Source organism: Phallusia mammillata, chromosome 8 (genome assembly GCF_965637545.1).
Source record: "Phallusia mammillata chromosome 8, kaPhaMamm4.hap1.1, whole genome shotgun sequence".
NCBI lineage: Eukaryota > Metazoa > Chordata > Ascidiacea > Phlebobranchia > Ascidiidae > Phallusia > Phallusia mammillata.
The window spans coordinates 17895285-17923276 of record NC_137259.1 but is presented as its reverse complement, the minus strand read 5'-3'; the positions used below and the strand labels follow the sequence as shown (position 1 = coordinate 17923276).

At 34.7% G+C, this 27992-nt stretch overlaps 4 protein-coding genes across 4 annotated transcripts; 1 reads left to right on the top strand and 3 right to left on the bottom strand.

Annotated features, from left to right (window-relative positions):
- Positions 1–9: 9 nt before the first annotated feature.
- On the top strand, positions 10–27957 carry LOC145204216 (superkiller complex protein 2-like). The gene is made up of 27 exons (XM_080076692.1): positions 10–83; positions 10978–11097; positions 12020–12239; positions 12848–12920; positions 13059–13221; positions 13555–13626; positions 13684–13740; positions 14125–14231; positions 14293–14426; positions 15116–15206; positions 15632–15722; positions 16205–16406; positions 17115–17199; positions 17804–17987; positions 18393–18556; positions 19020–19232; positions 19654–19764; positions 20378–20489; positions 21711–21787; positions 22256–22678; positions 23104–23250; positions 24013–24125; positions 24683–24896; positions 25281–25391; positions 25886–26107; positions 26942–27122; positions 27282–27957. Exons 2-27 carry the CDS (start codon positions 11061–11063, stop codon positions 27440–27442), a joined length of 3765 nt encoding a protein of 1254 aa, XP_079932818.1. The 5' UTR covers positions 10–83; positions 10978–11060; the 3' UTR covers positions 27443–27957.
- LOC145204219 (serine protease inhibitor-like) lies at positions 353–2316 on the bottom strand. The gene is made up of 4 exons (XM_080076697.1): positions 2148–2316; positions 1956–2083; positions 1143–1269; positions 353–727 (listed from the first exon to the last, which is right to left on the bottom strand). Exons 1-4 carry the CDS (start codon positions 2272–2274, stop codon positions 567–569), a joined length of 543 nt encoding a protein of 180 aa, XP_079932823.1. The 5' UTR covers positions 2275–2316; the 3' UTR covers positions 353–566.
- On the bottom strand, positions 2704–4325 carry LOC145205607 (leukocyte elastase inhibitor A-like). Its single transcript, XM_080078339.1, has 4 exons — positions 4155–4325; positions 3975–4091; positions 3434–3610; positions 2704–2860 (listed from the first exon to the last, which is right to left on the bottom strand). Exons 1-4 carry the CDS (start codon positions 4253–4255, stop codon positions 2704–2706), a joined length of 552 nt encoding a protein of 183 aa, XP_079934465.1. The 5' UTR covers positions 4256–4325.
- Positions 5287–8845, bottom strand: LOC145204218 (leukocyte elastase inhibitor-like). Its single transcript, XM_080076696.1, has 8 exons — positions 8593–8845; positions 8041–8157; positions 7784–7960; positions 7291–7438; positions 6912–7092; positions 6072–6199; positions 5764–5890; positions 5287–5573 (listed from the first exon to the last, which is right to left on the bottom strand). Exons 1-8 carry the CDS (start codon positions 8787–8789, stop codon positions 5413–5415), a joined length of 1236 nt encoding a protein of 411 aa, XP_079932822.1. The 5' UTR covers positions 8790–8845; the 3' UTR covers positions 5287–5412.
- Positions 27958–27992: the final 35 nt, after the last annotated feature.

Here is a 27992-nt window from a genome sequence, read left to right as displayed (position 1 = left end):
GGCTTTAAATGATAAATAGTGACATTTACTAAATCCAGAAACAGTTTTTTTTACTGAACGGATGAATGGCATTGAAAAGATGGGTAAGAAAATGTTTATTTTTTACTCTTTTCAAAATCTTCATTTTTAAATTTGTGAATTGAATTAATGCCCCCAAAAGAACATAAATTAAAACAGACATATTGTAAGATAGAGGATTGCTTATCAAACATGTCAGTGCGGTATGGCAGGTTAATCAGTTGCGTAAGAAAACTGAAAGAACTAGCAAGCGCAGACCTTTCTTACTGTCTAAAGTCTAACTTTCATCTATTCATTGTGTGAAAAAAGATGTTGTCAGTTATTAATACATCTGTTCAATGGCCATGTTTTATTTTACAATGCGTTTAACACAAACAAATGTACATGGGTTTTCAAACATTGATGCTTGAATGAAATTATGACACGGAGCTTATATATGAAATAATATAAAGTTTTTGAATTTAGTTGATTTTGCAGACCTTAATATGCTTCGCAAAAATAACAAATCAGTCGGGTGGCGCTGGTGAGCCTGGCTGCCGTTTTGTAAATTATTTTGCTGTTGGGTCACCAACTTTTCCCATAAATGTAAACACTTTTGACAAGCCGTTATAAACTGCAAAGAAAAAGGGCTCATCAACTTTCAAAACTGTTGGGCCCTGATTGCTGCGACTAAAAATTCCAACAGATGTTGCTGCTGCTGCCTCGGTTCCTAAAAAGCAAAATGCAGTTGCAAATATAGGGCATTCATTGTGGTTAGTAATGTGTCCTAGCCAGTATTGGATTGACAGTTGCATGTGAAAAATATTAGCTTTTCTAGTGATGAAAGTATAGGCTTGACTTTGTTTTTTTTAGGTTTTGGCATTTAAATTCAGTTCTGGGTGAATTATATTAAACTTAGTTCTGGGTGAATTATATTAAACTTAGAAATACAAATTTTGAACTATAATCTACAAAGTTAAGGTTTGCATACCCTAAATGAAATTTAAAAGGTTCTAAATAAAATTGAAAGGTGCGAAGAGAGTGGCTTTTAAACACTGATTGCTAATTATCTCATTATATCAAATATATTGTATGTTAAAATAAATGGATTGACCTGCAAGTAGATAAAATTTTACATAACTGACCATTTTCATTGACTTCAATGTAAGCCTTATGGTCAATGTTTGAAACGTAAAGTTGTTCATTTCTTATTCCGTGAAGGTTGCTCCTACTGCTTTGAAATACTTCCCGAATGCCACTGTTTTTCAAAATCTATGAAAACAAGTCATGAAAAAAGTTGTCCTAACAAATGTATTCTTTAACTGATAAAAATTTTCGTCTAAATATTTGGGTGCATTTCATTATTTCAACTTTTTAGTTTGTGTTTAAAAAAGTTAGTGAAGACTGAGGAGAATTTTAAATATCGTTTCATTTACTAAAGTAAGGAAATGAAACCTTAACTATAAATTAAACATAAACATGTCACATTTTTGGGTTTTAAATATATTATCTACATAGAAAATGCTTAGCTGTTAAATATGTTTAATGTCTAATCCAGGGGTGCACAACCTTTTCGCTGTGACAGCCGCATCGCAGATACTTACTTCACCAATGGCCGCCTATTACCTTGTATTTATTTCAATATTACTGATGTAATGAAATTGGTACATATCATATATGTAGCATTTATTTACGTCACGGCCACCAGTACATATATTTTAATAAACATGTTCATGGCTGCTCAAACTAATCTCTGCGACTGTATGCAACCGTACGGCTGCAGGTTGTGCACCCCTGGTACAATCCTAAAGAATACTACAAAGCTTTTGGGATATGGCTAATCGCATACTGGTTAATGACATAAATCATTTAATTGCATAAAGATTGTAAATCCAATATGTTCGAGAAAAAGATTCAAGTTAATTGTAAAAAATCTAGCAAATCGGTGTTAAACGTACAGATTTCATATCCATGTTGCCACTAATTTTGAATGTGGGCATCGTGATAATGTAAGGACTGACAGACCAAGAAGCCACATCCGTTAACATCAGAGCAGCCCTTGCATTGGCACGGAATTGTGACAGTTCTAACAATAAAGAAATAAAGTGTTGATGTCAAAAAACAACAGTTCACTTAATACAAGTTGTTACTGTGTTGAGTATGAACTCCAATCACCAAATAGGAAGTTTTGATCTGTATTGATTTGTATGGAATTGCAACAAAGGTCATTTTGTACTTGTTGTCGTGTTTCACTTTTACATCTCCTTCAAACTTCATGCATTCAACATCTTTGGAAGAATTTTTTGTCACATAAAAAGGACAAGTCTGTAAGAAAACAAGTTCTTTATTTCATGGAAAAATATTTCAGGTTCAAATACATATATATATATATATGGCATTAGATTTTTTTCACCTATTCAGATAAAACTTGAGGTACAAATGATTTGTAACGTGGTAAGGTGTTTTGGTCTAAAGGGTTCCAGTATAAGCTATTTCTGTCAGGCATAATATCAAGTTTATAGAGCTCTTCTGGAAATTGTATTTTTATTCTGACATTTCAACGTCCAATACAGGGGTCCACATTAACTAAGATTTACTCTATATACATATTATTATAAAACAGTTAAATATTTTTTGGGTTATAATTCTATAGTTTCAATAAAACAACAAAATGTTACAAACAACGTTTTGTAAAAAACTTTAATTTCAACTTACTTCATCCAGTTTTTGGAACTTTTTTTTCCAGTCAGCTTTGAAATAAATTGCATTGACTAATATTAACCTCGTTAGTTCAGTTAAAGTTGATGGATTAACCAGGCCATTAATTAAGCCCTCTGTTTGGTTAGCAACCCAACCATTGATTCTAAACACAAAATACAAATGATAAAAAAAGTACCCACATTATGTCATGCAAAGGTAGTTTTAGTGAATTTGCATTTAAAAATCCAATGTATTGACAAAGGGCATTTTTGCATGTTTTCCGCATAATGATATGTTCGAATTTCGGACACAAATTTATCAAAAGTAAATTAAAATTCCTGAAGTTTATATTAAGCACAAAAGATTCAGTACTTTACATGGACAGAAACATCGCATGCTTCGATACTTCACATGTGCCTTGTTTACACAAAATGAGAAAAATAGTGAAATTGTTAAAAACCACATTAAAAAAATGCTTAGTTGCACAAAATTTAATTGTTGCAACTTGCAAGTATGCTTCCTTGGTACTGTTTTTGAAACTGAAATGAAAGTAGGCCATAAATGAGAAAATGTATGAGTCAAAAATGTTTTGTTGAATGTTTTTGTAGTGGTTTTTGCCTAAAACAATTATATATGTACTTACAGTGGTTTTGAAAAAAAAAATTGTCTTTAGTGTAAGTAATTATGTTGTAATGCCTGTGCCAAAAACCCACACCCAAAATTTGGCATCATTTACGTTTCTGCTGTTGCTTCTGAATCTGTGAAGTTTACAGCATGTGCGTTTGAGCTGTAGCTTTCTTGTATTATGTTGGTGAACTCAGGTTTTATTTCCAATCCATCAGCGACATACATTCGGTTTGCAAGTTTCAGAGTTTGTCCTGTGGGACGTTCTATGCAGTTCCTGTACATTTTCCTAAATACAGCAAACAAATAGTTTACTGCAAGTAATTGAAACAGAGCTAAAATTATAAGGGGTTTTGTCCATATGGCCGGTATTGCAAAAACATGGTTAAAAAGATTTATTTTATCTGTGCCTCATTTTTTTTTTATTAATTACTCTTGAAAATACTTAAAAAACAGAATTTTTTTAAAACAGTCTAAGTTTTTAATTCTGACCTGAAATGCTTTTTGCCGAGTTGTCTCTTTAAATTAAAAAATGATGCCCCATAAATAATAACATTACCAATGTGAGTTTACTTATTTGTGGAGTCACATCCGGTTCTGTGTTCAGCAGTGGGTTATAAAATGCCAGTTGGGGAAACAATTGATATAGATACCTCATAAGTTTGTGAATTCTCCAATCTTCAAAAGCAAGCAGTTCCATGGTCCTTTTGATTTCATACTTGGTATTTTCTCTAGCTCCAGCCAAAACCATTCCTAATGCCTGAGAAATGCTGAAAAATATTCACAATCAAATGAAGATGTATACAAAAAAATTGTGTTAACATATAGCTTACCTGAATGGTGAAAAAATTACATTTGGATCTTTAGAATTCTCCACAACTCTGTGGTACAAGGTGCCTGAGAATGCTTTGCTTTTGGTCACAAACTCGTTCATCTTTGGCCCAAAATTGTTTTGTGCATGGGCAGACAGACAAATAATAACTAAAATTGTTAACCTTACCTTTAACATTTTTTCCTCAGTAAAAATCCTGTGTTTGCAACATAAATATTGCACTCAATGAATTATAACATAAATAGATTTTTTGAAACTCAGTAAAAGTTTCTTTAAAACTACAAAAAACAATCACAGACAAAAGCTGGTTCATGTTCTCCAAGCAAAATGTTTGTTTCTTCGTCTACCAAATTTTTGTTTCTGCGATCTTTTTAACAAGCAAATCAACACATACAGGAAATTATTTATAGCAACATTGCGAACAACAAGGCTTACGTTTTCATTTCTGCTTTCCATTGCCTTGTAACCTTTACTGAACTGAAGCGATATCAGCAGGTTACATGGCAACTGTTTATCACAAACATGTGTTTTTCGCTTTCACATGCTGTTGTGTTGTTCAATATGGGCAAGTGTGGTTTGACATGAGATGAGTCATTGCAGCACAATTTGACATTTGGACTTTGGCGCATTAGCCTCAAATCTTGGGACTATTTCCCCCTCAGGCAGTATTTAATACCACAAAAAGCAGTGTTTTCGTTTATGATTTTTTGTGCTTGACTCGGAAAAAACTTACATGAGAAAAATTACATGAGACATTATATAACCGTGCAATAAACAACTGCAAAGCATTTTTGTCTGTTGTTGGTTTTAATTTAAACATACAAAATTACCGACAGACGTCAGTTCTTAACTTTCAATTGAAGCTGGAATACAAATAGGAAGTTATTCAATGCAGATAATGTCAAAATGACGTCAATAGCACATTTCCTCTGAACTTTCATTTCCTCTTGAGCAATTGAAATGATTTTTTCAATGACCCACAATTGAATTTTGTTGAGAGTAAATATAATTCAGTTTTGTGTATAAACATGCTTAACTTATTTGGAAAACATAGTTTTATTAGTTTAAGCACTTTTTTGATCTATCTGTTTAAAACCGAAAATTAGACCCAGTGGAAAAAATGACACAAAACATCAAAGTAATTTTGTATTTTGTACAAAACAATCCACACACAATATGTTTATACAAAAACTGCATTCTACTTCAGACAAAGCATTCTGCCATTTTAGCACATTGCTTGATTTTTGAAAAAAGAAATCTTATTCCTGTAGTGGATTGTTAACTCTTCCCATGAAAACGAACATTTTACTGGGAACGTTGTAGATTCCGAAAAAGAACGGCTTGTTTACTACGAACGACTGATACATTTGGATAGTTCGCGACATTATTATGGCAACTGTAGCAGCAGCTGCCCTTGTCCCTGAAAAACATAAGTTCATGTTGCTGTAAACATTTGCTGTTGGTTGAATTTGAGTCTGGATTGCTGACAGTAATCAAAACCTGTAATTGTTAATGGCCTGACTTGATAAACTAACACTTCCTGTTTATATATTGCTGTAAAACATGTAGGCTGTGTGTTCGGTTGTGGCACATCTTTTTCTTAACCTTACCTTTTTCATCTACTTCAATTTTAGATTTGTGAACGAAATCAGAGCAATACAATGGCTCTTCATTCATGCCACTAAGGTCACTTTCCCAACGGTTAAACAATTTTGTAATCCCCATCTTTTGAAGAACCTGTAAAAAACATCATAGTTAGATTACTAAAATACTTTTTTATATTGTTAAAAAATTTGGTAAAAAAAATGTCAAAACAATGGAATTGGTTAGAATTGTTAAAAAATGGAATTGGTTAAGTTTTTTTACAACTTTTTATTTTTTTTTGTATATCATGATTACAATGCAAAAAGATACTTGCCTTTTTAGCATTAATTTCACTTGATACGTTGAATTTTGGCATAGTAAGTAATATATCTACTACTGCCCATTCAGAAGGGTTGAGTTTTGACAGTGCTTTTAGGGCAGATGGTGTTAGCTCCGTCAAACCTAAGAAAAAGATCGGATTAATCTTGGAGAAATATTTGCATTAAAATATACAAATGCTAATATGTTGCTGGTTGGTTAAACATTTAATTTTTTTTACTATAAATTATAAATCCTAACTACAGCTATTTTATAAGTGATCTGTCATGGTTATTGCTAAATCGGGTTAATTGCCCCCAAAAAACAATTTATCATGCAATTTACTAGATTTATCTGTATTGCTGATAACAATAAAATAATTTTACATTCATGCTATCATGTACTGGTAGTAATATTTGGGATTAATTTAAATGGTTTTATGACTAATACAATGTCAAATCTAATATGTGGAGATTGTAAGTTTGTTGAATTAGTTTTTATGTGATTTTTTTATGAGACTTCAAATTCAGTTCAACCAATAAGGTTCCAATGGGTTGGAGCAATGCCTTTCAAGTTTCTGGCATAGAAAAACGCTAATTGTTCTGCCCCGATTAGAACCACCAACCTTCTGAGTGAAAGCATTACACCCAGAATACTTCAAACACCATTCAGATAACCAATGTTTTTTTCTGTGTCTTTGTTGTTTTACGAAACTGTTCATTAATGACAATTGGATAAAGTGACTATGCAAATAAGATTTTGACTTTGCACTAACCACTTTTCAGCCTACCCACACTTTAAGGCAGTTAAAAAATCAAAGAAACAAAACATGCATCCGGATTTTAAAACACGTTACCTCGAGTGTTTATAGGTTTTCCGATCACCATAATCGTCGTTGGTGTGGGTCCAGACGAGTACGGAATTGCCACAAAATCCATTTGCAAAGTGGTTCTGTCTATTAATCGATGCAAATGGCTACGAAGCCTCATTCTCTCAACATTTTTAGTGCTGCCATCAGTTAAATGGAATCTCAATGGCTAGAATAAAGGCAAATATATACTTGCTAAAGGAAGCTGCTTAAAGACATTTGATTAAAAGTCTTGCCGTTTCTTATCTATGTGCTTATAGTGGCCTATAGTGTTATAGTGCTTTGTTGTGATTTACAGCATCTTAATGCTATGCAGCTATTTCCAGTATATTTATTTTGTTGTATTGCTTAAAAACCGTCTACTTACAAATCTGCTGGATGTAAATTTTTCTTTCCATTGTCCATTGAAGTAAACTGCATTTAGCAAAGCAAGACGCGTCAATCCATTGAACATGCCTGGATTCACCAACTTCTGTATCATGTCGTTTGTTTGGTCAGCTACCCACTGGTTGATTCTACAAACAAACAGAAATGATTTGTCAACTTTTAAGCCCTTTAATGTTTCGATAATGTTGTGTTTGAACATGGTTATGATTTGTGTTTTCAGTTTGGCTTGACTATATTTTTGTGACTTCGGGCGCAAATTAATGCATTGTTTTCTTCAAATTGAGATGAAAAATCCTGATTTTTGATGGGTTTTAAATTTCAAATGTATTGAAATGCATAATGGTTTAGTGATAAAAAATTGTAAACCCTTAACTTAGTTTGGCAGTTTAACTTGACTGCACTTTGTTATTGAGTTTGGTTGAGTTTATTGGCAAAAATTGAGACCAGAATATTGTCACACAAACAAATCTTGCCTGTCAGATGCCTCCTGAGAATTTGAAGGATTGAAAGACTGAGACACAGCATTGTAGTAATCTTGCAGCAATTGCGTGTAGTTTTCATAGAGCTGATACTGTTCTTGAACAAAAATCCCGTTTGCAATATCCAGCGCAGGTCCGTTTCCACTTTGAGGTAACAAATCTGTTGCCCCTCTGAAAAACAAATTGGAAAATAAGTTTAACACTGTTTTTTGAGGGTCTAGAACAGCAAAGAAAATAAGTTTATAACCTACAACATGTTTTCATGAACCGTTAAATCAGAAACACCCGGAACCCCAAGAGTTTGCATGATCTGGCTTCTGGTACTTGTTCTTGCTCCAGCCAAAATCATTCCCAGTACTTGGCTGATGCTAAAATAACAAACATTTATTAAAAATTTTATAGCTGTAGTGATGTAAATCATTTTTAATCTGATAGGCCAGATATTTATTGTAAAATGTATTTTTAACATTTTTACTGCAAATAAAACAAAACAAACTTCAATACAGTGTTTGTGCAATCAATCACAAAGCTTTACAATAATAAAAAGTGATCTAAAAATTGTTTTAATTTACTCTATGACATTTTTACATGTAAATGGTACGGTATTATTAAAATTGTCCTAAATAATTTAAACTTAAAGGCGATAAATTTAGGTTTGTTAAAACATGAAATGGTTTGTTCCTTTTTAAATACGTCATAAGTATCTTATTCAAATAGAATTTTAACCTTGTAGTGATGATTTTCTTCTGAACATATATTATTAATAGTTTGGTAAAGAATCTATTTTGACATTCTTTCCTTACCTTAACGGTGAAAAAACAACATTTTTATCTTCACTCATTTCAATAATTTGTTTGTACATCTTTGCATTGAAGTGATTCATAGCTTGAGCAAAGTCTTCGTAATTGTATGGAGGTGGTGTAGCAGCAGCAGGTACATGTGCAGCATTGGCTGTTGCTGCTAGCACAGTTAGTAACAACAAAATCACTAATGGTTTCATGATTCTTTAGTTTTAGTTTGTCTGCAAAACAAAAGTGTTAAAGTTTAATCGAACAAAAAAACAGACAAAAAAGTAAAATTTCCTCATGGGGACAACATCACTAAAAAATTTAATCCAATAAAAAAGAAGAAACAGACAAAAACATTGATTTTTCTGAAACCAACAAAACAATCGTTTGCAAAAATTATTTGTCAAGTCCTCAACAATAATGACCTACAGGCTTCATATCTGCTGTTTTTATATTCAACTTGTAAACATAAAATTTGCTGATAAGAAATGAGATTCCTGCTATTGCTTGTAAATTTTACTCTGACGCAGGATCTGAAATTTGAATTGAAATTTGAGAAGCATGATAGGTTTAATTCCTTGCCTTGGGGCGAAAACTAAATATATCTTGTCCATTCAGTGCTGTTTTGAAGATTTTATCCTGATTCTGGTGCCCTTTTCAGCCTTCAATTTACACCTTATGTACATAATAAATAACATAGGTGACTTACTGTGGTATTTTTGTATCTGCGCCTTGAACCTTTTATTTCAACATTATTAAAAATTTTGAAAAATAGAAAATATTTCGTTTATTGCCTGAAACAGTCAATTTACATCAGCATTCTATACATGATATTTTAAAATGATAATTAAACATTTTCCAAAATAATGCTGAAATTTATTTATCATGTTTTTCAGCCTTACGACTTTTTACTAGCTCACACACTAGCCCTTCTTGAGGCATATACTTCTATTTATACTTTCCACCACTTCTTCAGGCCACCACCTGCCCTCCATATATATTCCTTTTCGTAGATTTCCTGCTCAATTGCAAGTATTTCCTGTTTAAGGGCATGACCTCAGTACTTCTATGATTCATTGAAGGGGTCCGAACAACTTGTTACAATTTCACTTTTATTTAGGTGTGAATCACGCTGCACTCAGCACGTTTCACACGCATTTCCTCTTTCCACACCTCCCTCTTAAATTGTTTTAATCATTTTACTATTGGACAACTGTGTTTGCAAGTAGTCAATGCTACCTTCTTAGGTTTTTAGTAATGACTTAGGTCAGAGAAATGTGTTCTGTTTTATTTGTCCGTTTTTGTTTTAAAGTTAAATGTTGCTATTATTGTGCAACATCTCAGCACTTTTGTCTAAAGTTTTATACCTAAAAACTGCTGCATTTAAAAAAAAATTTGTCATTGCATTATTAACAAACAAAAACAATTCAATACCAAAGAACAACTCATAATAGTCCCATGCTCTCTGCATTACAATTTATTTGAGTGCATTGATAACTTAGTAGAACTAAATATATAAATTCACAAACATCTTATTAAATAATAACAATAAAAATTGTAATTATAAGCTGCAAAATTGTAATTGTCTTGTAAATATAAGCTGCAAAATTGCAATTGTCTTGTAAATATAAGCTGCAAAATTGTAATTGTCTTCACAAAACTCTATTGATTCATACACTTATTCCAAATCGATTCATTATGATTACAAAATATTTTGATTAAAAACAGATTTTAAACTGTTTGTTAAATTTATTTAATCCACAGTTTATTTGTAAGTATAAAATTTTTGGGTTTGCAAGATGATAATCTTCAATTGAAAAAAAAATTAAAAAAAATGCATATTTATGATGTGCATTACTTTCCATCTAATTACCATCACAGCTTTGTGATTTGACATCACTGCATTTTAAATTCTTGCCTGCCTATTGTTTTATGCTGATGTGTCTTAAATCATCAGAAATTTTATAGCTGCTCGAACATTGTTGCTATTAAATTTTTTACAGTGTTGTACATCATGTACCTTTTTCATTCACTATTATTCTGGTCATGTGTGTAAACTTGTCAACAGTTAAACCTCTATCAGAGGCTTCAAAAAATCCACTGAGGTTGCTATCGGAAGGCGAAAATATATCTGATATGCCAAAATTTAGACCTACAAAAATGTTCATTACTTTTTTCGTAATTGTTTGAATATTTTATTTCAATAAACATTTAAATGATACAAAGTGGTAAATAAAGCTTACATTCAAAATCTGAACCTTTTACCATTGTTTTTTCTTTTCTTTTGGGCAGTCCATTATGAGTTATTCCCCTTAAAGTTGTACTTACTTACCCCAAAGTTAAATGTGATATATTATGATAATAATTTAGTGTAATTAAAATTGCATTGTATCGTTTCAGGTTTAGGCAAAAACATAGGGCAATTCCAAAAAGAATAATGTGAACAATTAACCTGTAATAATTAAAAATTTCTATTTGAAATCATGGCATGTCAGTTAGATGGAGCATCAACAAGTGGAAGTAAGTTTTATTTTAAAGTTGTGTGTTGTATGTTTTAATGTCAAGTCCATCTTTTTATTAATTATAAGTGTACCTTCCCAAGAACATCCATGTAGTTAATACATTGCTGTACATAGTGAAAACTAATTTTGTTTTTATTATTCAAGTCAATTTCTTGTTACAAGTCAGGAAACAATTATTTTTAGGTTAAAATCAGTTATCTATCCTATAAAAAACATATATTTTGCTTATAAAAGCACCTTCAGTGTCTGAAAAGGGCAACACAAAAAGGATTGACATTAGGCAAGGGTAATATAGTAACAGAATAGGAAAGATTCCTAGAAACTAATCTATTTCTAGTGATTTTATTTATTCTTTCTGCAACATTAAAATCTGTTAAACTTACCGTATTTTACGGACCATAAAGCGCACCCGATTATAAGGCGCACTGTCAATAAATTGCTTTGATTAGTTTTTTGTTCATACATAAGGCGCACCGGACTATAGAACGCAACGTATTTTAAGGAGTATGGGTTACCGTATAAAGCTCATTAAAGTCCCGTATAAAGCTCTGAATATCACAGTTGCCTTTACCGTAGTTTATTGTGTAAGACGGTGGTTTATTTATATAATAATAGTATCGGTACTGGTTTTGAGTGTAGCCTAGGCAATTAAGCAGTACTTGATCCATACATTAGGCGCACCGGCTTATAAGGCGCACGATCAATTTATGTGAAAAAAAAAAAGGATTTAAATTGCGCCTTATGGTCTGTAAAATACGGTACTGAATTTTGGGTGTTGTTATATCCACTGAAAACAATTAATAAAAAAAGACAAAATAATGTTCCTTTTTATGTTGTTATGGGCCATTATATTTCTTGCAAAGATTATTGTTTTCTACAAATATGCCAATTTCTCTTCTGAAATATTTTGCTGTTATCAGACCCTCTTGATTTACGAGTTGAATTTGTGGAAACGGATGCTGGTGCTGGGATCGCAGTGATAGAAGATGACAGATCACCTAAAGAGCAAATCTCTGTACTGCCATCACTTCTTCCTATTGGCATTCCTCCTGTGCTGAAATCAATACAGGATGAAATTAGGGAAGAGTTTTTTAACCACCCTGAGGAGTTGGAGGTTCATCAGGCACGACACACTCAAAGGTGGTCACTGAAATGTTTTTAATGAAGAATATGCGACATAAAATCTTAGTTTAAAGCAGTGGTGGGATTCAACCGGTTTGCACTGGTTCTATAGAACCGTCTCACAAAATTTTATGAGATTAGCGAACCGGTTAGCATTATTGGTTACTGTCAATGAACTTTTCGTGAGTGAACCAACTGAAAAATATGACTTTTGTGATAGAGCCAGCTCACAACAAAATTGATTCCAACCACTGGTTTAAAGTCAGTGGATTTAGCATGAAAGTTGTGTATGAATAAAAAATGTGTGAGGAGTATGAACGTAAATATAAAATGTATTTTGTTGTTTGTTTATTTCCTTGGAGAGCCTTTAACACCTGACTGCTGTATGCTTACAATAAGTGTGACATTTAGCTGTCTGTTTTGTTGTAAGGCCACCAAATCACTTTTTTATTTGATTTTTGGTGTCTTTGATTCAGTCTTTTTTAAGCATCTTTGCTCGAGTTCATTGCTGAGGGAGCAAGATGAGATTAGAACTCACATCCTAGTGAACAGAAAGTGACAATTGAATTTTAAACCCTAAATCATAAAGTAAAGGCTGACATGTTCTAAATTAAGTTTTTTTGCAGGGTTTTTCCAAGGGAAACTGATTTGGCATCTTTGTTTGCAATTGGAACCTCTCAATCACAAACCTCAATTCAGGTGAGAATAAATAAAAAAAGGAACAAAAAAATTAATTATATTGCCTACCAAACATTGAAGGTAGTTTAGCATCAATGGCTGTGATGAAAAACATCGATTTAACCAAGTTTTTAGGATTTAAAGTAATTTGATCGACAGGTGAAACGAAACATGACGACAGGTGAGATGCTCGGGTTTTATGAGGAAGAAACAGACACTGGAGGGACGTTGACGGCAAAAAACTCGTGCTCTCTGTTTCGGACACCCGGGCCACCCTCCCAGTCAATAAGAGGCACCACAACAAATTTCCCATTTTGGCCAGGTTTAAATGCTGTTGTTTTATTACTGTCCGATAAACAACAAAAGTAGGTGTGTAGTAATAACTATAGTATATCAAGCGGCCGTACTACTTAAGTTGGAAAAGAGTGTGTGGTAGCAAACACTTGCCTAAAACTCCTTCCTCCATTTGTATGTCATATATGTCAAGTTTTAACATTTTAGTTTAACATTTTTGAGTGTTTTATGGCAGTTCATAGCAGAATAATTTCATAAAACCACATTGAAAATGGTTTTGCAACATAAACAAACAAATTTGTGCAACTTAGTTTTACATATTTTCAAAATACATATTTATATATTTGTTAATTTAATTTAGGTGGAATGGATGAAGCAAATGTGGATGAATTGTTGAAAGCATCGGCCGACACAATAATTGATTTCAAGACTGGTAAGTTTTTCAACCCACCAAACATCATTTTCAAGTTGTTAAACTTTTTATTTTCAGGTCTTAAATCTTGTCCTCCTGGCTTGGATCATGGAATAGATTATTCCAAATTTAAAAGTGAGTACATTTGTGTAATACTTACTTATATTATCATAAAACAAGACTTTAATAATAATAGTAATAAATATTTTCACCCAAGTTTGTAAAAGAAAACCATGTACCATTTTTTCCAAAAATGTTAGTAAGTTTGTGTAATACTTACTTTTATTTTCACAAAACCAGACTTAAAAATCAGCAAAAACTATTTTTTACCATAGTTTGCGAACGGAAACCATTTACTATTTATTCAGAAAGTTAAATGTTTTAAACAAAAAATAACATTTTTGGTCCTGCACAGGTTTTAGCTGATGGATGTTAAAGTGTTTTTCCTATGTTTAAAATATTTTTTCTCTTTTTACCACTTTTTGACCTTTATTTATGTGCAAAACTTTAACTTTTTAGCTCCACAAGCATCTGGTGTTTTCAACCTTGCTGACATTTTGGATGAAACCAATTTTGAAAATATTTTTCAATCAGAAGAAAATCCATCTTCTCCTGATTCGTTACAGGTATGCTGACTCAGCAAAACTGAACTAATAAACCAATAATTAATTACCACATTGCAACCAGGCACAAGAGGATGGCTCACAGGACGATATATCAATTGAACAAACTAAAGTGTTGGACAATTTGCTCCCAGAGGAAAAGCAGCAAACTGACAATACTAAGGACACAAATGCTTCAGAGCAAAAGCGAACCCAAAGGTATTATTTTGGTGATAGAGATTAATAGGAAAAATCGCATAAATAATTTGCTAAGTTTGTTTGCAATTAAACTGGATTATGTGAATAACCGGATTTGTCTGTATTTGTTTTTGAGGTAAATTGGGAAATTAAATAGAAGAACATATATTGGATTGTGTATTTAAAGTGAACTTTTTTTTATTAAAAGTTTATTTCTTTTTATGTCAAATTTAATTACAACATGTTGCAACATGATGAGATATGTTACTTCATTGGTGTTTCGAATAATGTGTGTAAACATAAAAGTTAGTGTTTATTAAGCTTTATTGGGAGTTAAATGCCAGTAGTGTATTTACTCGATAATAAGAACCCCGTAATTGTAAGCCACATGTTAAGGTGTCAGCAAAAATAATGTTAATCCCCCTCGATTGTAAGCCACATTTTGTGATGTTAGATAATATTGTTAATAACACTTCTTAATATTGCTACATAGTATATATCTTCCTACATAAAAACTTTATAAGTCACAGCCTACAGTAGAGTAAATGTGGTATATGTAATGTTTGAAAATTGCAGACCTGAAATTTAACGCAATCAAACTGGTTTTGTTTGGGAAATGCCCATCTACAGGCACTTGACATGATCTTGCAAAACTTTGCAACCTCTTTTGTCCCACTTGTAGTTAGCTAATTTCTCACAATTAACTTAAGATCTCCACTTGAAGAAGTTTGGGCTGAAAAGGTGGATATTTCAAGTGATGTGGTCGACTTTCACAAAAAAATTCCCAAAATGGCTCATGAGGTAATAGAACTATGAACTTTTACATACTTCATTGCCTAAGCATTGTATTATAATAGAATCTTACTGATAGTCAGTATTTAATTTTACTAATTTTACTTTTTTACAATTGTTGGGCTTGATATTTTAAGCAGTTTTGGTCCGGAATTCGCTATGAAATTCCCAACACTCTTAGCACCACAATAGGTAGGTAGGTAGGTAGGTAGTTTGTATTTGCACGTAAATGAGGAAAAATTTACAACAAAAATATTTATGAAAAACGCAAAGTGCAGGGCCAATACAGCAAAGGTTACACACTAAACCACATAATTAAGTGATTAAATAACGATCTTTTCAACTTTGGGAAATTTCCTCACCTCCAGGATCAAAATTTTTATGCCCAAAGGCCAAAAAATTCCAAAACTAAAATGCTGAATGTTTTTTTTCAGTGGCCGTTTGAGCTTGACACTTTTCAAAAACAAGCCGTGCTCAAACTTGAAAACCACGAGTGTGTTTTTGTGGCAGCCCACACATCAGCAGGTAAACACCCAGATCAGACTTCGTGTCTGCATTGTACAGTATGTTTTTTCTCTTTTATTGTTGTGATTGGTTGTTGATTTTATTAATCAGTGGTTCTCAAACTTTTTGGCTTGTGCTATATTAAACCTCCTATTTTGTCAAGATATTCATTTACAAATATTACAATTATGATATTTCATTTACAATTATGATATTTCATCTGCAATTATGATATTTCATTTGCAATAATGTTATTGTAATGGTTGAGTTTGCTTTCCGTAACAAATGATTTAAAATGAGGCCTGAGCATTGCCATGAACACAATTATTGTGCCAAACAAAAATCATAAGAGTTAGGTTGCAATTTGCAAAAAAACATCCATTCCTTTATATCTGTCATAGCACACAGTTTAGAAAAAATCCTTTACATGTTGACATACATAACCACACATACGCTGTAAACATGCTTTTCAAAATTTAACCCATACTTGCGCGTGTGCCCAGGCAAGACAGTTGTTGCTGAATACGCCATCGCTCTCAGCGCCAAGCATATGACAAGAGTGGTTTACACAAGTCCTATCAAGGCTCTTTCAAACCAAAAGTTCCGTGACTTCAAACAGACGTTCGGTGACGTAGGCTTAATAACTGGTGACGTACAAATCCATCCGGAGGCATTTTGTCTGATCATGACCACTGAAATTTTAAGGTGATTTTGGTTTGTTGTATGCGCTGTTTGAAGTTGATGTATTAGCATAGAGTTTGATTGGAATGCTTATAATTCCGTCATGGCAAATTCTGATTTGTCATTAAGCACTTGAAATCTTGTTTGCGTGTGACCTGTGACCGCCTACCTAAAAGCCCGAATATAATAATTATTATGTCATAATATGAATATGTGTCATTTAAATGAAAAACCTATTGATTTCGTAATTGATCTGAAATAATTCGCGTTACGTAGATTGTACAAATCATTAGCATTTAGTGATGTGTTTTTTTTTAGGTAAACAACCCAAAATTTAAATTACTTTTGCCCAAGTAACTTATATGATAATAAGTAAAAATTTCTACACAAGGTTGCGTTTTGTGATGTTGTTCTTTTTAGATCAACGCGACAACCTATTTTTGAAGCAAATTTGCGCAAGAAACTTATATGATAATAAGTGCAAATTTCTACACAAATACGCGTTGACTTATGACGAACAAATATAATTGTAGATTAATCCTTTAATGATATTCACTTGACGAAATTGACAATGGTGCCTTTCTAACCAGCTTGTGTTCAAACGGTTGGGGGATCTAATCCCATCTCGACCACTTGTGTTTCCCTAAGCAAGATACTTAAGCGGCATTGCTCCAATTTTATGGGTTAAACCAAGTTAAATGCACGCTTACAAATCATGCCACCGAATTTCAGGTCAATGCTGTATAACGGGTCTGACGTGATACGAGACTTGGAGTGGGTCATATTCGACGAAGTTCACTATATTAATGATATGGAGGTATGAGGGAACATATATTACTGTTTATTATTTTGCATGTGGGGACTTTAAGTATGTCATAATAGTTCATCTAGATTTTAGAGGCATAGTTACTATTTATATTTACAATATTTGCCTCATGTGCGTTCAAAAAAGTTCGAACTCTTTCACAGAAAAAATTGCACTGATATTAAATAGTAATAAATAAATTTAGTTTAATGGGTAAAACCATGTTTTCTTTTAAACAAATGTTTGCATTTTTCAGTTCAATTCGAGCTACTAATATACATACCAAATATTAGTTTATCTAGATTCTAAAGGCGTACTTACTATTTACATTTACAATATTTGCCTCGTGTGCGTCTAAAAAAGTTCGAATTCTTCCACACAACAATTTGCATTGGTATTAAATAAGCTTAATGTAATAAGTAAAATCGTGTTTTATTTTGAACAAATGTTTACATTTTTCAAGTTCAATTCCAGCTACTAATATGCATATTCATAACTTCCAGGAAGCGATAAATATTTGCCTTAACGCACAGCCCAAAATATCTAAAAACCACATTCATTCACTTCACTTGTTACGTCATAATTGCTTAAGGCGTCGTTGTTTGTGACGTTGCAGCGCGGCGTAGTATGGGAAGAGGTACTGATAATGCTTCCAGAACATTGCAACGTGATTTTGCTGAGTGCTACCGTCCCTAACACTCTGGAGTTTGCAAACTGGATTGGCAAAACCAAGCGAAAAAAGATCTACGTTATAAGCACCCTGAAGCGCCCCGTACCATTGGAACATTACCTTTATACTGGTTAGTGGCTGCGTTTGGGTATTGTTGCTGATTTTATGGGGAATATAATGCATTGTGTAGCAGTATACCGAATTAAGGCCCGTACCCAAAAGTTCAAGTCCAAAACCCGGCCAGATTTTTTTACATTAAAGCCTAAATAGGGCAAAAAGTTTGCCAAGGTGGAATTACGGCACAAATGTAGCCTAGTATAAAGTCAAGCCCGAATAAAGTCCGTTTGATTTGGGTTTAAGCGGTCCGAACACAAACCGAGGTCAAATATCGAAAAAGAAACCCGATTTAGGTCCAAAAGTAGATACAATTTTGACACAAATGATGCCTAAGTGTAAATAATTCAGGCCTAAGTCAAGCCAGCTTTTCCTCACCAGATAGAAACAATATGCAATTTACGTCATCGTCCGTTGCTAGGTAACAGCACAAAGACAAGTGACGAGCTATTCATGTTGGTCGACTCGCAACGACGGTTCCTCACAACTGGATACAAGAAAGCTGTGGCAGCGAAAGATGAGAGAAGCACGAAACACAGCAAGTCGTTCGGAGCTAGAAATCAGAGAGGTGGAAACATGGCGGCTGTAAGGAGTGAAATGTGGAACAAAATATGAAAAAATATTAAATATTATTTTTTTTTTGTTTAATTTTTCATACACGTTATTGGCCCCGGCAGTTGAATTGTAAGATCTTTTTAGCGTTTTAAGAAATTGTGTATGCCAAATATGCTCCAACAAAAACTTGTAGGTATTTTTGCAACTTTTTTCACCTCCTTTGTTTAAGCTCTTATTTTACTCCTATGCAGCTTTATGAAGGTTTGGAAATATCTCCTTATTTACATAATCTGTTCCCTCAGTAAACACAAATACAGTTAGTTTCGTGACGTCGTCATTCTGTGACGTCATATTTTTATTACGGTTAGTTTCGTGAAGTCTTCCTTCTTTTTTTTCAAGGAGGTGAATCTAATTTATCCGATTGTTTTCGGGGTAATAAAAACATAACATAAAGGTTAAGAACCACTGGTATTAACAATCCCACAATGTTTAGGACAAAAATATTTGGTTGTCGCTGATCAACCGATTGCGGAAGAAAGACCAACTTCCGGTTGTGGCTTTCACTTTCTCACGCCGTCGTTGTGACGAAAACGCAGCCCGCCTGGAGTCGCTCGACCTGACGTCATCGGCCGAGAAGAGTGAGGTTCATATTTTCTTCAACCGATGTGCGCAGAGACTGAAGGGAACCGACAGGAAATTACCTCAGGTAGATAAAATGATCAAATCGCAATACAGTAAACCGGATCTTCGCCTAATTTGGACGAAACTTGAGGTACAAATGATTTGAAATGTAGTAAGGCTTTGACTAATCGACATCGGTTAATCCGGATCTTCGCCTAATTGGGACAAACTTGAGGTACAAATGATTTGTAATGTTGTAAGTCTTGAACTAATCGACATCGGTCAATTCGGATCTTCGTCTAATCCGGACATTTTTTTTGCTCCAAACGGGTCCGGATTAACCAAGATTTACTGTGTATGATTTTTAGTTTTCGTAAAGTGGTTTGTTTAACTTTAATATTGTCCATATTATCTGTCAGTCACCATATTGTCAGTAAGTTACTCTGTTCATGCACCTGAATACCGAAACGCCTGATTTTACCAAAATATGTTTCTGTATTTCTCAGGTCTTGCAAATGGCGTCATTATTGGAGAAAGGAGTCGGCGTTCACCACAGCGGGATTCTGCCCATACTTAAGGAAGTTGTTGAAATGCTGTTCGCCAAAGGATTGGTGAAAGTAAGAGACTGGTACAGGATTGGGCAAATGGAAAGACTGTAATTGCATGAGAATTCCATTTGCCTACTTCGGTGCCTTGCTGTGATGTTTATTAATTCAGACACGAATGTGGAAATTTGAGGAATGACAAAACAATGACGTTGCTCATTTACATATTGGGCCATATTTAAATTTATGATTTTTACGATAAATTGATTTGTTGAAATAATTCCTCTTCTTGTCAACATACGAAATTAGTGTTCGAAAGGGTATCCAAGTACAAAAATGACTATTTTTAAAAATGCGTTAGATGGTACAAAAACGCGTACTTCTGGGGCCTGTATAGCTTAATACACTGCTGGTGACGTAAGGGACCTTGGAAAACTACCAAACTTGAGTGGTATTGGGAATGTTTATGACGTCACAATGCACCGAGCGTTGACGTAAGAGGCTCGGTGTTCGACCAAACCGGACATTTGAAGTTTTGGCACATCCCTAAAAGAAAGTATTACCACCTGTATATTGTTATCGTTTGGACCAACTTTTGCACGTGAAAACTATAAGTAACCCCTTGGTGTGTTTGGACAAAACATTCATCTAAGTTAAATTTAATATGCTCTGTATTTTTTCGTAGCTTCTTTTCGCCACTGAGACATTCGCAATGGGAGTAAACATGCCAGCGCGTACAGTTGTGTTCGATAGCATTCGAAAACACGATGGAACAACGATGCGGAACTTACTGCCAGGTAACAAAGTGTTATTGTTCTTCGTCACAATACTGATTATATGCAAACAAACGTTGTATAGCATGTATACAAAAATACATAAATAAGTAATGTACGTTGTGAGGTTGTATATGAGCGGACCAGAAATCAAGGCCCAAACCCAGAAGTACAAGCGCTAATAAGGCCTGAAAATAAGTGGTAATAAATACCCCTTGTTAACGCATGGCACCCGCCTATACCCGTGGTATAAAAAATATTAGCCCCAAAATAGCATCTGAGATCAGAATATAGTGTTATATTATTACAAACCCTGACCCCAACCCAGATAGCTCTAACCGTCAGCGCTTTCAGAAGTCCGCAAAATTATTATTTTCGCAAGAAAGTATATTTCTGTTTATTAAAACTTACCATAAGATAACAAACGGTGTTTAAAACCACCGCAAAAGCTAGTAACATTGCACGACAATTGATGCCCGAAGCAAGCCTGTTATATTGAAAATGTAACCCGAAGCCTGACCTAAAAATCTCGACCGACAGCTCTGTTATGTTGTGTACTAATATTTCGGTAGAGTTAATTTCAACCTTGACGTTATGACAGCAGTGTGTCGTATCTGTAAGTTCATCACACTGTTGGTATTATGTGATAAAACGATACGTTGTGTGGTGACCCGAATTGTAGAATTCAAATGCATTTATTGTTGTTCCTTGAGGCATAATGCCGGGTTTGCGGCTGCGGTGAGACTATACGTGTTTTCTCTCACGTAGTTTGTGACGTCAATTTCGCGCGAGTAAACAACTGTGACGTAATAATCCAAACCGATTTCCAAGCCAGTTCAATTCAAAACATATACGTGATATTGTGAATATAAGCAGTAGTATAATCAAGTGGTAATTTTGGCTGTGTGAAATTGTTTGTTGCGCAACCAAGCGTTATCATGCGAATTCTATAACAGGCCTCATTAGACCACAAGATCATTTGGCAACGTTTATTTTTAGGTTAAAATCTGTTAGCCCTTTTTACCAAGACGAAAATATTTCGTTTTTCAAGCACCACCAGTGTCCTAAAAAAGCAACACAAAAATGGTGTAAAAAATAAAAATCGCCACGAGATTTGGAGTAAAATTGGGAATGATTTCCAGAATCAATGTACCAGGATTTAGGCCCTTACAAGATTTACATAGTTTAAACATTTGCAATCAATTATTTTCCAGCTATACACCTCCTAAGTTTTTTTTCCCACAGGCGAATACATACAAATGGCCGGAAGAGCTGGTAGAAGAGGTTTGGATTCTACCGGCACCGTCATTGTACTATGCAAGGTAAATGAAAACAATCAAATGTTTTCAATTCAAACCTTTACTGTCATCTACACGGGATTAGAACCAACAACCTTGTGACCACATATTACTCCATGTCATGCTTTTGTCACCAAGCATTGCTTGAAACAAGTGGTTCTTAACCTTTTTTATCATGGTCGAACCCCTATGATATTCTTCAGCCTTTTGGTCGAACCCCAAGTTATATCCTACGTTTCTAACTCATTTTGTGCTTTTGACCATACGTTTTTGCTGCCAACAAAGATTTGTGTTTTGCTGCTTACGAGCAATGCGCACAGTGTTCTTTGTTACGTTAAATATAACCTAGTTACAACCTTCCGAAGTTTGCGATATAGCAAAAAAATTGCTATTTTTAGCGACTATATACCCTATATACCCTAATTTGATTAAAATGCTTTAAACATAATAACGTGGAAGCCATAAAGATCTTACTAAACTATTCGCACTTAGGGGGATGTCCCGGAGTCGTCTGAGTTGAACCAGATGATGTTGGGAAGGCCGACTAAACTCGAATCCCAATTCCGCCTCACCTACTCCATGATCCTCAATCTCCTCCGGGTGGAACAGCTCCGCGTGGAAGAAGTGATGAAGAGGAGCTTTTCTGAGTTCCACGCGCGCAAGGACTCCAAGACGCAGGAGGAGCGGATGCGCAAACTCCAGGAGCAAATTGATGAGAAGTTTGACATCACAGAACTCCTTGCGAGAAGTGATTATGAGCGTTACCTTGACAACTGCGAGGAGCTCCTTCATTTAAGAGCACACGTCCAGGAAGAGACTCTCTTCAGCAATGCTGGGATGAAGATGTTGCAAGCAGGAAGAGTGATGGTGTTGGATTGTGCTCCTTATCAGCAGCACGTCGCTGTTTTGTTGAAGGTAGGAATTATTTTGAAATTCTGTTTTTGTTTCAAACCTGAATTGTTCAGTCATCTAGTTAAGCTACAAGCACGACTTTACATACTTAGTGTGTTGAATAACAAGCTTCGTGTAGTCAACCACACAGTAAACCTCGGTTAAGCCGGATTCAGTTAATCCTGATTTTTGCCTTATTTAAACAAATTTTGAGGTCCAAAGGATTTGTAATGTGGTAAGGCTCCAACTAATATACATCGGTTAATCCGGATAAATTTGTTGGTCCAGACGGGTCCAGAATAACCGAAGTTTGCTGTAGTACTTTTCCATGTACCACTTTTATGCTTACAGCGGGTTTACTAGTCAACCATTAAATTTGTAAGTTGTAGCCCACTTACGAAAATCCGGCATTAAGCAATTCTTCAATGTTGTGTGTGTTTGATTTTTAGATAAACAGCAAGAAGACGGAAAAGACTTTAACAGTACTGGTGATGACGCAAGAAGCTGACGTAAGTGATGACGTCACAACGAGCAAGTGGCTCCTTGCTTCCCTCTTGCGGAAAACACTTTTCAGGCCGGAGAGGAAAGCGAGCCAGGTTTGTATGGTTAAAATTATAAAAACACTGGGGTTGTTTGTTTTTTTCATTAGGGCTAAAACTCCAGTACTGATCCAATGTACGTGTTTGTATACTGTTTGAACTGACCCCGGATGACCCAGTGGTTCACCCACAGGCTCCCAAAAATATTGTTTAAACTGCCTGCTTGATGCAAAACGCAAATAACATACCCAACGTATCAGTCGATTTTCTTGGTAAAATTTGAACATTAAAAATGCACAACACTGTTTTTGAAACTCCATAGATTGAGGGCGTAGAATTAATATATAAGTTATTGCTGCCAGGCATAATATCAAGTATATAGAGCTCTTCTGGCAAATGTTTTTAGAGACCCGATCATTCGTTTTCGCGCAGTGTTTTTGTTGCGTTGTGATGTGCTTGCGTTTAAGTCTTTTTTTTGATTTTTTATCGTGCACAGTAGGCTACTACGCGCATTCAGTGTTTTTTTTACCCTGATGAAGACGACCTGTATAGGACGTCGAAACGTCGGAATAAAAATACATTTGCCAGAAGAGTTCTATATACTTGGTGTAGAAATAACGTCTATGAGTCACATGAGCCTTGAAAAGAAAACGTTCATGATCATGAGTAACTTCGAAACCCGGAACAAGGAATTCCAAGCCAATGAAATAAGTCTCTTCCTGTTAATCATATTATCGATATGACGGTCTGCACGTGTATATACGACTCAGTTGCGGTCTTGGCCAAATCCATTTTCCCCTCATTTATTTATATCATCAGGTCGTGACCGAAGTCAGCCCAAAACACGTTTCCTACATAACTGATAGATCGTTCAAAATTCCTGCCGACAAAATCATCGCAGATCACGAAAGACGAAAGATTCCGCGATTTAGGTAAGTCAGTTGATTTGTGCTGATCCATAAGTTAGGGGTTCGAATCCCACCCTTCCCGGGAATTATAAATCTCACGGGTACGGCGAATGTGTTAAGCAAACCTGATCAAATCAACTTTTCGAACCAGTGTTTTTTACTTAAGTTTATCAAAGCTGACTTCTGACATTTAAGAACCCAAATAAATGGTTCTGTCAGACCGAAAAAATGATATATAAATTAGCGGTTTCTCTTATGTGTAAGATGGTTATAAACCAATGCTTGAAAGACCAGAATAGTTTCCAAAAGTTGTTTTTAGTAAATTGGGTTATCCAAACCAATATTGCATTCCTTCAGGTATATAAGTTTTTATGCTAAACTTTTAAAGCGGTATGCTCTGATTTTGGACTTTATCATCACATATTTTTAATTTAAATCTGATATAATTTAATTTAAATCCTGTTTAGTCTAAATATTATTTTTTAAACAAAGCGTCTAATTTTCGTATCACCACCTTTTGTATGTCACATTTACACATGATGGGTGAATTTAAACAACAACTCGATTTCTTATTGGTTCAGCTTGGATCCTCCCGACCAATCAACGGTGATAGCTACTCAGGAGCTTCTGCGATTGGTCGAAAGCAATCCCGATGGTTTGAACCAGGTCGACTTGCTCTCGGACCTCGGTTTGAACCAGATTGAACTCGTCGAGGAGGTCATGCGCATGCGCAGTTTGGAGGATTCCATAGCAACGGCGTTCACGTGTGTCAATCTTCCACGGTTTGATAGTCAGGTGAATACTAGTGTTTACAATAGTAAATGTTTGAGATAAAATGTATGTATTATGTTGAAGATACTTAGTGGGTTTTTGTTTTTGCCGAAATGCTTACCAAAATTGTGCCCAATTCTACAGTGTTTTATGGAAAGCGTTAGTTGCTTGTTTTTGAATTTTAAATTGGTGTTTTTAGTATATTCGCTAACTTTTTGTTTTATTCCTAGTTTGTTTGTTTTTAAAAAATTGCTTGTTTTTGACTTAAAAAAAACTTTTCGGTTCATTTTTGGTTTTTAAACATTAGTGTTATTTGTTTGTTTTTGCCTTTGAATAGATGTTTTCAGTATGTTTGCTAACGTTTTTGTTTCATGTTTAGTTTTTTTTAACATTTTTGTTCTGTTTTAGGTCGATGAAGTTGAAGCTTACTTGAAACTGAAGAAAGAATTTAACAACATCAAATATTTGTTAAGTGAAGCGAGTTTGCATTTACTGCCCGAATACCAGCAACGTGTTGAGGTACCATGTCAAAATATAAACAAAACAGTATTTGCTATGTCAGTAGTTCTCAAACTGTGCGTCGCGACGCCCTAGTGCGTCGTTTCAATTTTCCAAGGGCGTCGCAGAGTAGTTCTGTTTTGTACTTTTTGTTGTTGTATCAGTAAACACAACTTTAAAAATAGGTTCCTCATTTTTTTTGCTTGAGGAAAAACGTACTGAAAACAAAGCGTGCTTTAAATTCATACGTTTTACTTTGCATAATTGCAAAATTTTGCTTTCATTTGTTTCTATTAGCACACAAACAATTGTAAAATGCAAAAAAAAACATTTAAATGTCAAACTAAAAATGTCTAAGTTTTTGCAAAAATCCTACAGGATTGGAAAATAGTTGTGTTATATTTTGAATCGAGAAAAGCAAAAATTAAATTCAGTACTGATCCATTTTATTCCATTGTAGCCTTTGCTTCAACCTTGCTAAGTTTTCATCTGGAAACCAATTCATTTCCCTACAGGTTCTCAAAGAGCTTCGTTACGTGGACACTGGGGGCGCTGTACAGCTCAAAGGTCGTGTTGCTTGTGAAATTTCGAGTCATGAGATCGTTCTCACTGAACTTGTCTTTGAAAACGTTTTCGCCACTTTGGATCCGGTTGAAATTGTCGCACTTCTATCGTGTGTTGTTTTCCAACAGAAAGTCGACCTGGACGAAGTCAATTTCACGCCACGACTTAAAGAGGTACTTGATGTTATTTTTAGCAAGTTATTGCAAACAGAGCATAAGGTTCTAATATTTCAACATATGTTCTGGTGTAGTATGGCTTTGTATAATTTTGGAGACAACCTGCTAGGTACAAGGTGCGCTCCTATCAAATTACTACAATCTAGGTCATCTGTATGTAGTTTATAAACATAACATATATGTTTGTTGATTTGTTGATCACGTGGCATTTGTCAGTCACTAATTATTCACCAAAACCTACAGCTTAAAGACCAGTTGGTGTTGCAATGGTGGGATTAAAAAGTATTTTGTTACCAAATGACTACGTTGTGAAACATAAGTGGTTGCGGTGGGATTAGAACCCACAAACTTGCGACTGACAAAGCAGTTTGGAACTATTTTGTCTTTTGGGCGACAAAATCGATTTATATTACGCAAAATGTACATTTTTCCTTTTGTTAAATATCGAATGACAAAAAGTTGACAAAAACGACAAAAACAAACAAATAATCCTAAAATATTTTGTGAATACATAAAATTTTCCGAATGATTTTATTTTTTTTGCAATTTGTTGGAAACGTTTTAAAACGATGCTATGAACTTGAGAAATGACCATGATCCGTCATAAACTGGAGACATCCTCTTAAAATTTCAACCGCATAAAGGTCAAAGTAAATAAAATGTGGCGTTTAATTCGGGAAACGTTTCGACAATTTTATTTTTCGATTTTTCTTCAATCCTCTGACAATTAATCTTGCTATCAAAATGTCACGCCCTTCTGTGTAACACTTAAAAGCTTAAATTTGCACTAGATTAAAACCGATTAAAAATTTTCTTTGTTTTCCCACACAGGGAATGCATCGCATCATCGAAGTCGCCACGATGGTTGGCGCCACCCAGTGGCAACTTGGGATCCGTCAACCAGTCGAAGATTTCGTTGCGACCTTAAAATTTGGACTTGTAGAGGTCGTGTACGAATGGGCGAAGGGCACGACCTTCAAAGATATCACTAACCTCACATCGGTTCAAGAAGGTGTGGAGTTTTGGGGGTTTTTTGTTTAAAAATCAACCGTGCGGTGGGATTCGAACCCACGACTGGAGCCTATCCAGGGACAAAAGACATAGATTGTGAAACCACGTTTTGAGTTTACTTATCAACACATCTTAACAGCAAGATTAATCTTTTACACAGGAATGATTGTTAGAACAATCCAACGGCTCAACGAAACTTGTCATGACGTCAGAAACGCTGCTCGCGTCATCGGTGATCCGAGTTTACATGCCAAGATGGAAAAGTGCTCGGAGCTGATCAAACGTGACATCGTATTTGCAGCGAGTCTCTACACTCACTGACGAGAAACGTTTCTCCAATCGTTGTGAGTCTGGTTTCGCTTCTCAGTGTCATAACCAAAGTCTGACCTGAAAATTGGACTTTGTTTTTTTGCACTGCGACCTGTTTCTGAAAGTCCACAAGTTCAATTTAGTTTTATAGTGAAGCAATCTTGTACAACTGGCTTAACTTTTTCATCATTCCTCTTGCGCATTAAATTAAGGCCTTAAATTTAAAAATATCAGGGGTGCAAAGTTCTATGCACAATAATATGAATTTGAACAAAAAAGTCTGGTTAAAGAAAGCAATTTGTTTGGGGCAACTTTACTGTTAAATGTAGGTTGTGATTGATACCGAGCACTGGTCATTTGTGCTGTTAAGTGCTCGGTACCAACTGTTCGTTATGTGGCGATCGGTAAATATCTCACTGTAGCCGTTTTACACAGTAGCAAATTACCATGGTGTGATATTTGTACGGTGCGGGGCGTTTAACCACTTTCATTTGATAGCGTGCAATAAAATTACAAAATTAAAACAAGTGGGTTTTGTTTCTACCTGTCCTTGTATCATTCA

Coding starts and splice junctions, on each gene's coding strand:
- LOC145204219 (XM_080076697.1), bottom strand. CDS start 2,274: ATGAAGTTTGAAGGAGATGTAAAAGTGAAACACGACAACAAGTACAAA. Junction 2,084..2,147: donor TGGAGTTCATACTCAACACA/GTAACAACTTGT, acceptor CTTTATTGTTAG/AACTGTCACAATTCCGTGCC. Junction 728..1,142: donor CATTGAAGTCAATGAAAATG/GTCAGTTATGTA, acceptor TTTGCTTTTTAG/GAACCGAGGCAGCAGCAGCA.
- LOC145205607 (XM_080078339.1), bottom strand. CDS start 4,255: ATGAACGAGTTTGTGACCAAAAGCAAAGCATTCTCAGGCACCTTGTAC. Junction 4,092..4,154: donor GTAATTTTTTCACCATTCAG/GTAAGCTATATG, acceptor AATATTTTTCAG/CATTTCTCAGGCATTAGGAA. Junction 2,861..3,433: donor TCAGAAGCAACAGCAGAAAC/GTAAATGATGCC, acceptor TTTTGTGTTTAG/AATCAATGGTTGGGTTGCTA.
- LOC145204218 (XM_080076696.1), bottom strand. CDS start 8,789: ATGAAACCATTAGTGATTTTGTTGTTACTAACTGTGCTAGCAGCAACA. Junction 7,961..8,040: donor ACGGTTCATGAAAACATGTT/GTAGGTTATAAA, acceptor TTTGTTTTTCAG/AGGGGCAACAGATTTGTTAC. Junction 6,200..6,911: donor AAAACCTATAAACACTCGAG/GTAACGTGTTTT, acceptor TCTTTTTCTTAG/GTTTGACGGAGCTAACACCA.
- LOC145204216 (XM_080076692.1), top strand. CDS start 11,061: ATGGCATGTCAGTTAGATGGAGCATCAACAAGTGGAA. Junction 19,765..20,377: donor TCGCCAAAGGATTGGTGAAA/GTAAGAGACTGG, acceptor ATTTTTTCGTAG/CTTCTTTTCGCCACTGAGAC. Junction 21,788..22,255: donor CCGTCATTGTACTATGCAAG/GTAAATGAAAAC, acceptor ATTCGCACTTAG/GGGGATGTCCCGGAGTCGTC.